At 35.4% G+C, this 13,691-nt stretch overlaps 1 protein-coding gene across 2 annotated transcripts in view; it reads left to right on the top strand.

The window, feature by feature from the left end:
* The window catches only part of ADAMTS6 (ADAM metallopeptidase with thrombospondin type 1 motif 6), a 158,655-nt gene that overhangs the window by 57,178 nt on the left and 87,786 nt on the right, over positions 1–13,691 (top strand). For both annotated transcript variants that reach the window (XM_076361965.1, XM_076361964.1), the window contains 2 exons: positions 3,500–3,543; positions 7,041–7,146. In XM_076361965.1, the coding sequence (XP_076218080.1) occupies positions 3,500–3,543; positions 7,041–7,146 (150 nt within the window). The remainder of the gene's footprint in view (positions 1–3,499; positions 3,544–7,040; positions 7,147–13,691) is intronic.

Here is a 13,691-nt window from a genome sequence, read left to right as displayed (position 1 = left end):
CCCTTTCACTTTTTAATTCAGTGGTATAGATGTATATTTTAGCATGGGGCATGCTCATACCCTGCTAAAAAAGACGAGAAAGTTTTCCTTTTTAAGTGCTCTTGGAGGGCACACTAACACTTCCCGTTTGACTCATGGCATGACAGGAGGCCATTGCCGCTCCAATTCTTGTTGAACTGATGATAGTCTACCTCTGCAGTTTCATTCTGGCTGATGGAGTTGTAAGTGACAGCTGTACATCCATCATGCATTTCCCACCTGTCTGATGTGGCTCTTGAGCAGCCCTGCAGGTGTGCCTAGAAGTCTCAGACCTCTTCCCCATCTGCCTCATCAAATGACTTATGATCCATTCAGGGTGGGAATGGACATGCAATCAACGATCTTGCCTCATACCTCTTTCCACATTCCACTTCCCCAGCCTGGTCACATTTCAGGGACATATGCAGCCACTTTATTAGGAGGCATATGATCTTCTCTTCCAACTTGGGCAAAGGATTTCCTTGGCTGTCTCAAAATGGTCAGGCTGCCATCTCATCCTGAGTTTTTTTGCAACCTGCATATCTGTATTCTTACATTCAAATTTTGTGTGGTGGCCCTCTTACACATTCTGTCAGTGAATCAAAAAGAAAATATATTCACATCTTGCAAACTGCATTTTTGCATGTCTTGTGACTGTTGTTACCATTTTTAATGGTTGGTTGAGATAATTGTTGGCTTGAGAATTTGCCTTTTGGTTGTCTTTGGCTCCTGAAGTATTTACTAAGGTCCTGGTGACAGCTGTGATCCATCTTCACCTTTGTGGGTTTTTTTGTTTTGTTTTGGTTTTGTTTTTTTTTGTTTTTTTTTTTTTGTTTTTTTTTTTTTTAAATAGCAGTTAGACCTATCTAATCTCACGGGTAATCTGGATGATTTGTCGTTTCAGGGGTTTCTTGGCTTGAAGCTACTATCTGGCAAGTATTGACACTGTAGTCTTCCGCATTTGGGAACCCAACATCTGTGGGTTAAATGGATTCCTTGGAAATTCAAAATAAAGTTAGAGGAAGTGGTGTCAAAACCAAAAAAGACAAGTTAGGCTGATTTGGTTAAATCGTATAGAGAAGCAAATGATGGAATCGAGCAGTTTGGTACATAAAAATAATAAGAGCTTTCAAACAAATCACGAGCAGAAACCATCCATGTGAAATGAAAAAAGTGGAGCTTGAAGATGATGTAGGTAAAGTAAGTCATTGGACATTGAAAATGTAAGAGTTTTTTTTTCTGTTAAACTGAGGCGTAGGAGAGTGTATGAATGTTCCTTACAGGAAATTAATTATTGCTTATGAAATCTGAATATTTAATGAAGCCATAATTAGAATACATTACTACCTGGGTATGTTCTTGCAAAAATAATTAGTGTATTGGAAAATGAAATGATGTTTTCCTTAGTTTTATTATCCAATTTAAGTTTCATTATCATTATGTTTTCTTACAAATGCTAGCTTATGCATAACAAAGAATACTCGCTACCCAGCATAAACAGAAGGATACCATGGTCCTTGTTTTTAAAAAAATATAATGGGAACGAGGGACTTAATTCATATCATTCTCTCCTATCACAGTTCCTTGTGAAACTGAACTGAAGGTGAGGAGTAAGTTCAGACTCATACCTGTATGAGAGTAGGAAGATTCAGGCCATAAGGGCAAATTTTCAGCTCTGCTGAAAACAGTGACAACATTTTACTTGAGTATAGTAGAACTGGCTTTCTTCTTAAATATCCATTTTATCTAAGGATGTATGCCTTTAATTGTTTTTTTCCTATTAGCATTGGATATTAAAAAACATTAGAAGACCAATACTTCTTGTGTATTGCAGAGACTTCCTTGTGTTCAGTTCTAAACTACATTTTAAAGAATTCAAGCAAGTTTGGGTTTTCTCACTAAATAAGCCTGAGCCCTGTCTGCTTTCTTTCAAGAGTAACTTTGCATGAACTTCAATAGGATTAGGTTAAGGCTCTGTCCTAAATGCAGAAATAAGAAGTTTGCTTCCTTAAATATGTAAAAGACAGGAAATATTCAGTAAAAATCTTTCTGTCTTTATCTGTGTCATTTTAAAGCTTTGTGGCATACAAAACCTGATTATATTCCAACACATTTTATATAAGAATGCTGATTTGATTACCTCCCCCTCTCCAAAGAGCAAGTGGGAAATCAGTGAGAGCTTTATGTGCATATAGGGTGGCAGAGTTTGAACCACCTTGATGAGATCAGTGCATATGAACATTTGAGTTCAAAATTAGAGCTTAATCCCACAAACTGCTCCACACTCAGTACCTTTAAAAATCACAGGAATTCCATGTGGTCACAGGAGTCTACGTGCATAGAGAGTTTACTGGATTTGTTCCAAATTTTAAGCTTTGTTATTTTGTCCATGGATTTGGCTCACAGACAGACCTTAACTCTTTTAGCACTGAAAGGTATGTATCTCATGATCAGACTCCTATGTGATAACAGTCCTTAGGTTATTTTTAACAGAAAAGTCTTGTGGCCTGAAATTAGTAACTGTTTGGGTTAAAAATTAAAGCATAAAGATCATAATTGTTTTCACTCACCATTCTAAAGAATAGAAGTTACTCTGAAACGTACTGCAAGGAAATCAGTATAAATCCTTGAAAATCAAAGGCATTGTAGGAGTGTTCTTATATCACTAGCCATATCATAGGACTGCATGTTCAAAATATGAAGGTCTAATTAATGAATTGACTGCTGCATGACCACTGCTATTATTATTAGCTATGCCGCAGAAAACATTTTAATTCCGTTTTCAGCTCCAGATACTTACACGTTCACAACACAAAAACTCATTAAGCTTCTGTATTTGAAGGATTGTATCTAAAATGATGAAAATTCTCCTTTAAAGACATTATTTAGCTTTTTGCAAAAATGTTTTTCATTTTAGTTTGTTATAGTATACTCTTAAGACACACATAATCATTGGAAGATAATGAGAAGGGAACTATAATGGCAGTTCATAAGGTTATTTTTCTTTACTATTGTTAGTTTAATAATTGAGAGTTATAGTTTTTAATTAGAATCAAGGTTTAAATAGTAGGAGTTACAATCAATATTATTTAGTTGGTAAGTGTGAGACTGTAAGAGGATTCCAGTTATGTTCAAAAAGTAAAAGTTAAGTGTTTTGAATCAGTAGCAGTCTATAGACGTGCTGCTGTAACTTCGTAACAGCATGGTAGACTGCTTTATGGAGCCGGTGATTACAAAGATCCACTTTAACCATTTTTTTCTTACTGGCAGGTGTCCCACTGGCCTGAGGCCAGCGGCTGTGAGTGTACTGCAGCTTGCGGTTTACACCAGAGTGTAGAAAATGCCGACACCAGCTGGCTGCACATAATTAAGCTGATTGCGGTCTGACAACTTGAACTATGATACAGATATGTGATAAATATACAAAATATCTTACAAATTTGAGTCTGACATATTTTATCTACTTTTTTCTTCTTAACAGATATGATATCTGCACTTACAAAAACAAGCCTTGTGGAACACTGGGTAAGGTTATAAAGAGAAATTTCAGCTTGTATTTGCTGTTTCCTTGCTTTATACTCAGCTATTGATTTATTGACTGATCAGATCTTTTTAAGTTTATGCTTTCAAAATTTTGCAGTTTTATAAACATGAACAATAAAAGGTAACCCTGGGTGGGTTTCGGCTTTGATACATTGCTGGAAGTTAAAATTAAGTGAGCTGCTGCTGTGTATTTCTTCTCTGGCAGCTGTAGTTCTGATAAAACCTAGCAGGTGACTCAAACTTACTCCTTACCAAAGAGAACTTGCTGGTTATTTCCATTTAACCTGTCTCCATGATCTAGTTAAAAAAAATACAAGTACAAGACCTCAGGAAAGTTAAAAACCAAACCAACCAAACAAAAAAAAACTTACAAAAGAAACAGGGATTGAGGTTTACACTGTTGCTCTGTTGTACACAGGGAGTACAGCTTCAGATTGTTCCTTTCACAGACTTAGAGAAAAATACCACAGTGATATGAATTACAGGAACATTGAAACTCCTTAAAACAATGCTTTGACAATGGAGAAGCACAGATAGCAACCTTAAGTACAGGATAGAGAGCTATTGTTCTTTCCATACCTAAATTTGTCACCAAAAGTTATTTACTATAGTATAGTTATTACCTTTAATAGTGCTATAATATATGAAAGAAATTATTCAAAGGCTGATGCAACATTTATTTATAGTTTTTTTCAATTTGCATCCTTTCATAAGCCTCTTTCGCAGAAGAAATTAAAGATACAATTCTAATTCGGCTAGTTCACATTATTAATACTTTTCTCAATCAGAGCTCATAATTGTATGTGCTTTGTCTTTCCCTGTATTACTGTATGCTTTGATAGCCTTAACTTATGTTAATTTTTCTGCAAGTCCCACTCAAGTCAGCACAACACTTCTGGCACGGGGATGTAGTTTACCCGGGGAAAGGTACCATAATTTTGCCTGCTGTAAATACAAACAATATCCACAGCATGTTTTAGTAAAAGGCAAATGATGCTGATGAATTTCTAAATGTAATTGATTTTCTTTGACATCTGTGTAGAAGAGACAAAACTGAAGAGACTGTCTATATTGATGTCACAGAATTGTCTTAGCAAGTGTTAAAAGAAGAAAGTTTGAAAGAGCATACATTCACGCACGAACTATTTGATATTTTTACATGGTATTTTTAACACAGATCATCAGTGTACTAGTTCTTATTGTATCAGACTTTGGCATAAAGGCAAATTCTGCTTCACTTGAATCCAGCATAACAGAGGATGGACTTCGGCAGGTGTTTTATTAAACAAAAGGGTTGATTTTTTTTTTTTTTTTAAATAAAAATCACATATGGTATCAGTTCCAACTCAGTGTTATAGGACCCTGGGCAACACATCCATGACAACTTATTTGAACTGGAGAAGAGAGAAGGCCCTATGGCCCTCTTTTGCAAAACATTTAATATGCTTAAGTCCCACTGACCTCCAGTAACTGAAGTTAAGCATACATTTAAGGAGTCTGTGAACAGAAGTCTCAGAGAAGGTCAAAAGAAACCTGAATCATTGGTATTCTAGGAAGAAACAGAAATAAAGGATTTTGTGTGGCACAGACATCTCTCTCCTATTCCAGTTTCCTAAAACAGGGAATCTTTCATGGAACCTCTTAGAAAAGATAGACCTCAGATGTCTTTGCAGGCATGTCTGTGGCTCCAGTGAAGGACAGCTCCTTTTTTAAATCTGAGCCATAGACTGAGTTCTTGACTTGATCTCTTGTCACTTTCTGCAAGCATGGTATGGAATTACATTAATCTGGTCCTGTAAGTCACTGAAGCAAGTGCTCAGTTGTAAGATCTGAAGATAGAGATAACTTTACCACTCAAATGTGGTGAACTTTGCAGGAGAACATGACAGTTGGTATATAAGTATTGCCATGTTGTCTTCAGAATGTCCTACTGAATTAGAATAGCATAGGTGCATGGTAATTACTGTATTTTCTACAGGTTGCACACTGCAAAAAATACATAGATTTTTCTCCATGGATAGTCTTTTTTCTTCTGATGTTTTATCCTGTCCTCAGTGGGTGTGCCTACACCGATGATTTGTTTATAGCAGTAGTACTGTTTTGATGCAGATTCTACAGACACACATTGTCACCTTTTGCCCATGTCAGTTTGGTTATCAGAGTAGTTTCGGTGTTTGCAAACTAGATTTGTTTTGGAGAAAACTGAAGTCAGAACACATACTCCCAAGTGCTCCATATGTGCCAATGGGAGACGTTAGGGTCTAAATCACTACATGGGCTGTATTCTCATGATATCCTATAATACTTTTTTCCCTTTAGAAAGCTTTGAACCACATGTGTAGTGGATATCTTCAGCCTACGGGATTAAACTGGTCCCAAGTAGAGTGTCCAACCCACATACGAAGATATGCGAGGAGCCTCAATATCAGTGCTTCACTCTGCTGACCCTCTCCGAGGCTCCAAATTACTTGCTAATGTGGACGCAACCAGGAAGCACTTGTCATCTTACTACTTGCTTGCTGTTAGTCCGAACAGAATAATTTCAAGTGCCTGCTCATATAAAGAGCATGATTTCTCTCTTCCCCCCTCCCTGCCCCATTCCACCCATCCCCCAACCAAAGTTACACTTTCTCCAGTCATTTTTTTATTATAGTGTAGTTAACTGAGCAGGTAATTTCCTTAAAGAAAGGATTAGTGTTTCTTTCAGATAAGAAACTCTAGGGAGGAATATATTAAATAAATCCGATGTTTAGAGCTTTCTCTAGTGGCACTAAATTATGACTGCAGTACGTTGTATGATAATCTGTTGCTGAAGAATATGTAAGATACGGAAGAGCCATATTCTGTAAATGCCAGTTGCTTTCTCTCTCTAAAGGAAGTTTTTAAAAGCGCTTGTAATACAATAAGGTTTTAATTCCAGAAGATGATGGGTGATAAATGGAAAAGACTTCCATGGTTAAATGAATGCTTGTTATTAACATGTCTCCTCTCTCTTCATTGATGCATTCAGTTTTGTTTTTTTAATTTTTTTAATGTACCATGTGGGGCTTTTCATAGCTTGAAAAGTTGCTTGTATGTTTTTCTGAACCCACTAAACTTAAACAGATTTCTTTAGAAAAATAATGTGGATACATTTTGCTTTCTTCAGGCTCAAGAATGTTAAAATAGAAATGCTTTCTTGAATTCCCTCTCCTGGCTCAAGTTACTAGGTGGTCCCAAGTTACCAGAAGTAAAATTTATAAATCTAACCCCTAGTCTAGACATTTTCCAGCACTGACTGCAGTTCAAAAAATATTAATGTCTAGCCGGCAAAGTGAAATTCCCCCCAGTGATTTTGTAAATGACTAGAAAGTTAACCTTTTGCCAACTGCTCCTTCTGTGCATAGAGGTTATTAAAAAGAATCCAGGCATTTATAACTAGGGCTTTTAAGACTGAAACACCTTGGCATGACCCTTTGTGTCTCCTTCTGTTTATTCAGGCTTGGCCTCTGTGGCTGGAATGTGTGAGCCTGAAAGGAGCTGCAGCATTAATGAAGACATTGGCCTAGGTTCAGCTTTTACCATTGCACATGAGATTGGTCACAAGTGAGTGAGTTTAAAAAAAGAATACGTTTTAATGTATCACCTTTTTAATATTAGTTTAATAATAGATTTTTTTTTTCTTTCCTGCATGGCTGTACCATCTCTATTCTGGTGCTCCATGTTTCTGTATATAGTATTCATGAGTGGCGGTACATTTTATTTAGTGTATATTACCAAGGACTTTAAATTTAGAACTGAAGACTCATTGTTTACTCTTTGATTTCAGATTGCAGTTAAATCTGTGCTTTCGAGATTTGGCTCACAACCTTCCTACTCTGTTTCATATTTTTAAATATTTGGCTTTGAAATTTTTCTTTTTTTCCCCCCTCTTACTTCTGTCTACCTTTCTTTATGAAACAAAAGCTGTTAAAAGGTAATTTTTTTGCTTTTTGTTATTTTGTCTAAAATATAATTCAAATTATTTTAATAAAAACATTGATTCTGTTGTCAATATTCATACACTTTTAGTCATCTTTTACTCAAGCATGAAGTATATAAAATAGTTATAGCATCACTTGTTACATTTTAAACATCAGCATATCATTTTAAAGAGCATGATGTTATGAGACTGATAAAATCTGAGTAGAGTTTGGTCTGGAAATATTTCAGGTATTCCTTCAAAAGACAGCATTGTTAGTACATTGTGATGACTCTAAAAAGACTAGGCACCTTCTATTATCAAGAGGTTTCCTTCTTTGTTTACATGGGTTGACCAACACCGAGTTATGGATGACATGTTTTTCCAATCATTAGCTGATGCAACTGCTAAAAGTTCCAATGCAGACTGAAATGGAAGCTATCAATCTGCTGATCAAAAAAAGGAGTTGGAAGTAAACAGTTATTTCCAGCCCACCTATCATAATCACTGGGCAAGTATGATCTCATTTATATTATGTATGAAAAAACCACTGTAGTTGCATTGAAGTAGATGAATTTTAGAATCCAAAAGCAATTGTATAAGATCTGAACAAAAATAATTTAAAACACGTGTAATTCTCCTCATCTTCATTTCCTTCCTCCTTTTTCCTTCACTTGCATGAGTTGAGAAGGATAGGGTGAAGGAAAAATGTACTTCCACTGTTGAGGAAAGAGCTCCTCCAAATCACTCATAGTTCTGAAATTCTTGTTAATAACATCTCTTATAGTAATATGTGACCTTGCTGTGAATTTGTCACATGTTTAACAAGAAAAACCATCTTCCAATACCTCATCTTCGTTCTAATCCGTATGTCATGCAACTACATATTTTATGCAGGTTATTCCACAGATACATGAAAATAATTTAAATATATGCAGCTATTTTATTATGCAAAGCTGGCATGATGACAAGAATTGATTTGAAGAGCTTAGACTTTGGTTAGAATCTGAGAAAAACAAAATAGTGACAGCATATATCCTGTGATCACAGGAATTTTTTTAACCATCTGTTTTCTCCACATTCCATATCTTTTGGCTTCTTATACATAAGGGCTTTTAAAATTCTGAAATCTCAGCTCTTTGAGGCTTTCATCTCATCCTGTAGCTGGCATGTCATGTCAAATGCTCGTTTGAAACGAAAGTAGAAATCATATTCCTTTAGCTTTTATCCAATGCACAGTGATTAAAGAAAGTTGCACTGCAAGCTTGGTGTTAAAAATGAACATGCCATGTAGATAGCTTCAGTAAAAGCTGGGAAGAATATGTGGGCAAAAAGTCTTCAAGGTTTATAATGTTTTATGCTATCCATGCATTACCTCCCATTCACCCACAGTGTGACTGAATGCCTCTACGACTAAATCAAGGAAGTTGTTATTTCCTCTCAACTTCCTGCTTCCTAGTACCTACTAGAAGGTACTTGCATATGCGAGTAAAATAATTGTTTCAGGGAGCCTTGTAAAATTTCTTCTTTGGCTGTACCATGATAAGTGCTTTTCTTTTCAGACATACATGGGAAATGAGAAATTGGCTTCATTGTCAAATGAAAAATAGAAGCATTTAAGGGACATGCCTACACTGAATATATAACATACAACAAAAAAGCACTCAATTAAATTAGAATGGGAGGATTGCACTTTGAAAGGTCATGTTTTTATTAATTATATAGTTGCTATGAAGTACTGAGGTTTTAAAAAAAATGTTGAACTGAGGAATAAAATTATCTTGTGATTAAAAGAGAACGGTAATGATAATACATATATTTTGATAGATTATCCACAGTTTCTCCAAAATTGGATTTGTAAGATTCCATGATGGAAATATGGCTCAACTTGTTGTTAGTTTAAATTATAGAGTGATGAGAAGTCATTAGATCATTCAGTCTGACTTTCTGTATATCATAGTGTATTAAATTTAACTCATTTAACCTTGTATTTATCCAAGTAACTTCCATTTGGTTGAAGAATATTATCCAGAAAAGTACTTAGTCTTGAAGACTTAAAGAGACTGAGAGCACTGTGAGTGTGATTATTATGGTCAGTCATACTTTCTGTTAAATATTTATAAGTATTTTTTAAAATATTGTTTTGGCTTCCGTTCCTTACCACTTGTATTTTTTATATGTGTATAACCCAGTTTTGGTGCAGATAAGCTGTGTGCAGTTGACACTCATAACCAGCTGATTTTATTGAAGACAACCGTACGCTGTGATTAACTCTGTGTTTCTTTCTTGAGGGCATAAAAAATGGTGTTAGACTAACAGTTTTATGGTTGTTTCTCCCTATGCAGGGTTCTGAGAACAACCTTGTATTACTCTTTAATACTTCAGTGAGTCAGATAAAATTCAGAGTGGGCCCTTTAGCCTTCAGAATAGTGTCTCTAGAAATTTGATTTATGATGCTTGACTTACAGAATGCTTACTTTCCTACCATTCTATATTTCACACTGAAGAAATGCTTAAGATTTCTGGTAAGCAAAAATCACAACCAGTGATTTCTCATGGCAGGAGTGAGAACCTAATGTGTATCCCCTGCATTGTCAAGCAAAGTTTGACTTTTTCTTCTTAGTGAAGAAAGGAACTATTTGCAGGCTTGAATATGCTCTTATGCTCAGACAAGTTGTAAGATTTAAGATCCAGTTCCATTTTCTGTTTCCCTACCAGCTGAGTTAGGTGGCTTTCCACTCTATGCTTTTTAATTTGGATATTTTCTAAAATGCCTAGCTTGCCCCATGCATGCTGTACAGGATGCTTAGTTGAACTAATAAGGAATTCCAGGTTCCATTGAAAGGGGTATATCCCTAAAAGAAAGTCATAGTGCCATTCATTGTTGCAGTCCTATGGAGTTACCTGAGATCTGGAAACTAAATAACAAAGTGAAAAAGAACAAAATGGGGAAAAATAAAGGAAATGTCAAAACAGGAGGAGAGTGGACTAGGCTTAGAACAGAGAGCTGCCATAAAACTTGGAGTAAGAAAAGAATTTACTAATGTCAGACAGCTATTGAGGGCTGTACAGAAGGAGCAGGGAGAAAAGGCTGGTGGCTAAAGTAGTTCCTGAAAAGTCAGAATTGTCTTGACTTATAGAAGATGTCATGAATTGAAATTCAGAGGAGTTTGGCAGTCGTATCTTGATTAAAAAAAGGTGTAGGAAATAATAAGAAGATAGATTATAGTCTAATGGGGTAGATGATTGGCTTCAAGATGAAGAACAATAACAATATTTTCAAGCATGTATTTAGTTCTGAATTAGTTCATACAGCTAAAATGTGTCTGCAATTCTAGCACTTTTTTTAAAGTCTTTTTTTAGTCTGTATGCAAAGTAGAAAAATAACATAAATACCCCTCCTCCCATATGAGAAAGTTGGTCTTCAGTGCTGGAGTAGAAATTTCTAATCTAGGAAATCCTAGAGGTACTTTCAGAAGCTGGTTGTCTTTTCTTTCAGTGACCAGTGAGCTTCATGTTTGATTAGTCAAACCTCACTGCATTATAGGACCTGAGTTTGAGTGAGGTGTTTTCTAGAACAAATGCATGTCAAGGAATGTGTGTGTTGCACAACTAGAAGGAAAATACTCCAATCTGAAGTAATAGGTACACATATACCAAACTTCAAAATAGCTTTAAAAAATAGTTGAAACACAACTAGGATGAATTGTACTAACAATACCTCCTGTCAGCTCTCCCATGAACAGATCTCCAGCTGATGCTGTCATCATTGTTCTATCTATGATGATGATGTCTTCCACCATCAACTGTAGCAGGGCTGAAAGAGTGTCTCAAATCTACAGTGTATGAACACCTCAACACCAGCCAGAACAAGTTAAAACTTGTCCCTGCTAGATGCCTAGGGTCCTGCTAGATGCCTAGGATTGACTGAGAACGATGCCTTAAATTTTTAGGGACAGTTTAAGTAACTTTTTTTAGTTAAAAAAAACAAAACAAATGTGTCCAGTTTTTGGCTGGACAAGCCACATAAGACCATACATAATCATATTCTTGCTCTCTCGCCTCGCCCTCCCCCGCCCCGCCCCGGTCTTTTTTGTTAAAGGAACATTGTTTTATGTCTGCCTTTGTAATATTGCAGTTATAAAAGCATGCAACTTCTATGCAAAAGTTTTCATTGGGACTTCAATTTTAATGATGTTTTGTGCATATAAAATGAAATGTCATAAACATAAGCTAGAGAATTGTGGTGTCTCTGACATGTTTATATTTACAATATGAAAAAGGCTTGTTATTTGAAGTTTAGAATTTACAATACTAAAATAATTTGTCTAGCATTAAAGTGTTCTAATCAAGGAAAAGGAATGTAATAACACTTCACAGATCTTAACAAAAGTGTAAGAAGAATAAATGGCGGTGAAGAGGAAGGTTATCATAACCTTCAGGGCATCGTGAATTTCCAAACGAAATCTGAGTTCAGAAGTTTGCTTCCTGATTAGAGCAAATACTTTCCACTTTGACCTACAGTGTACAGACCTGATGCATTCGTAGTCTGGCTTTGTGTAGCACACAAACTTTACTTGATGTTACTCTTGTGGCATGAAAGCTGGATAGCTATGGCAATGGAAACCAGGAGGAGAAGTTTGTGCTCTACTTTTTCTAATATTCCCATAGAAGTCTGTCATTTCCCCATAAGAAAGTTCAGGTTTCTGAACAGATTGCATTTTTTTTAGTAAATTAGAATATGCTGTGCTTTTAAGAGCTTCATACGTTATTTAATACTAAATTATGCTAATATATAAAAATTGTATTTGGGGTGTTTGATCATCAGGCATAACTCAGAGAAGAATGACGCTTAGGAAGTAAATGGGAAAAATGTTATGATAAAAGTATGCTAAAATTATGTTTAATTTCATGGCAGGTATGCTTGTTGTAGAGCTACCATTATGCAAGTAGTTTGTTTCCCAGGTTTTCGGGGGAGTAATATGTTTCACCAAAGTCAGAGTTTTAAATTCTGCATTACTTCAGAATAAATGATTAGGGATGCTCCAAACCATATAATGATCTCCAAATGCAGGAAATCAGCAGTTAAGGTTAAAATCCACATTAAGACATGGAAATAGAAAGTGAAGTAACCTAATTAACCTTGATTCCTCCCTTGAGGGGAACAATGAAATAAGAGGTAGTTTCAATAAATGCCATCAATGTTTGTGATCCTAAATTAAAATAAACTGATTTTTCAAGACCATACTTCTTTATTCTTTTTTCTTTTATTTGTAATGTCATTTAAGGGTGAGTTGCAATTTGCATGCTGTTATGAAGCTCTAACCAATACTTTTATAACATTGGCTAGAAATATATGGAGGGCTACATAGAAAGAGAACTTTCTCTTTTGACATGGTATGGGGGATATGGTTAAAAAAGTAAAGAAAAAAGTCATGACCTTCTATTACTATAAAACCATAAAACGTGAAGATTGTGTCGTCTCCAAAAATTTACCATAGCATCATACCAATTGACAAATACTTCACTATTAGTAGACATGAGAATAATTAAGAAAACTACTGTGTATGTCCACACAGAAATTGTGCTTTGTTTCATGTAGTTCATAGGTCTGATACTGTAGGGGGAAAAAAATCTTTTATTCTTTAATAGTAGATTATGTTGACATTCATACACTTTTTGTTGAACAAAATAATGCTGAAACATGCTAGTTTTCCCTTTCTTCCCTCCTTGTACATGTTCTAATGTCACTAAGAAAAGGCAGTTCAAAGCTATGGTAACATTTACAGATACAGGGAAGCTGACAATTTTCTTATTTTTTCAGTGTAGGCTGTACATAGACATTCTAAGCTATATGAAATACATATATATATTTAAATGACACCTTTTTAATAATTATGAGAATAAGTACAAGATACTACAAAAATAAATTAATACAAAGTTTATGAAAAAGTTGGTATCTAATAAAATAAACTGGCAGTTTTTAAAAGCAAATTATAATTCATCCTTTAGGTCTTATATCTAATACAAGGATGCCTTCCATTGTCTCACTGTAGTAGAGATTTGCTGTTAGAAACGTTTAAAGTATTCTTCTCGGGTGGACTTTATGACCCTTCCCTGCCCTTTGCTTCATTCTCCATAAATGTGAGAGCAGTGTGTCTAACTAACATGCTGGGGCACTGGAGGAAGT

The sequence above is a fragment of the Aptenodytes patagonicus genome, chromosome Z (genome assembly GCF_965638725.1).
Source record: "Aptenodytes patagonicus chromosome Z, bAptPat1.pri.cur, whole genome shotgun sequence".
Lineage (NCBI taxonomy): Eukaryota > Metazoa > Chordata > Aves > Sphenisciformes > Spheniscidae > Aptenodytes > Aptenodytes patagonicus.
Note: the sequence above shows the minus strand (reverse complement) of the source record. Positions and strands in the feature narration are given on the sequence as shown.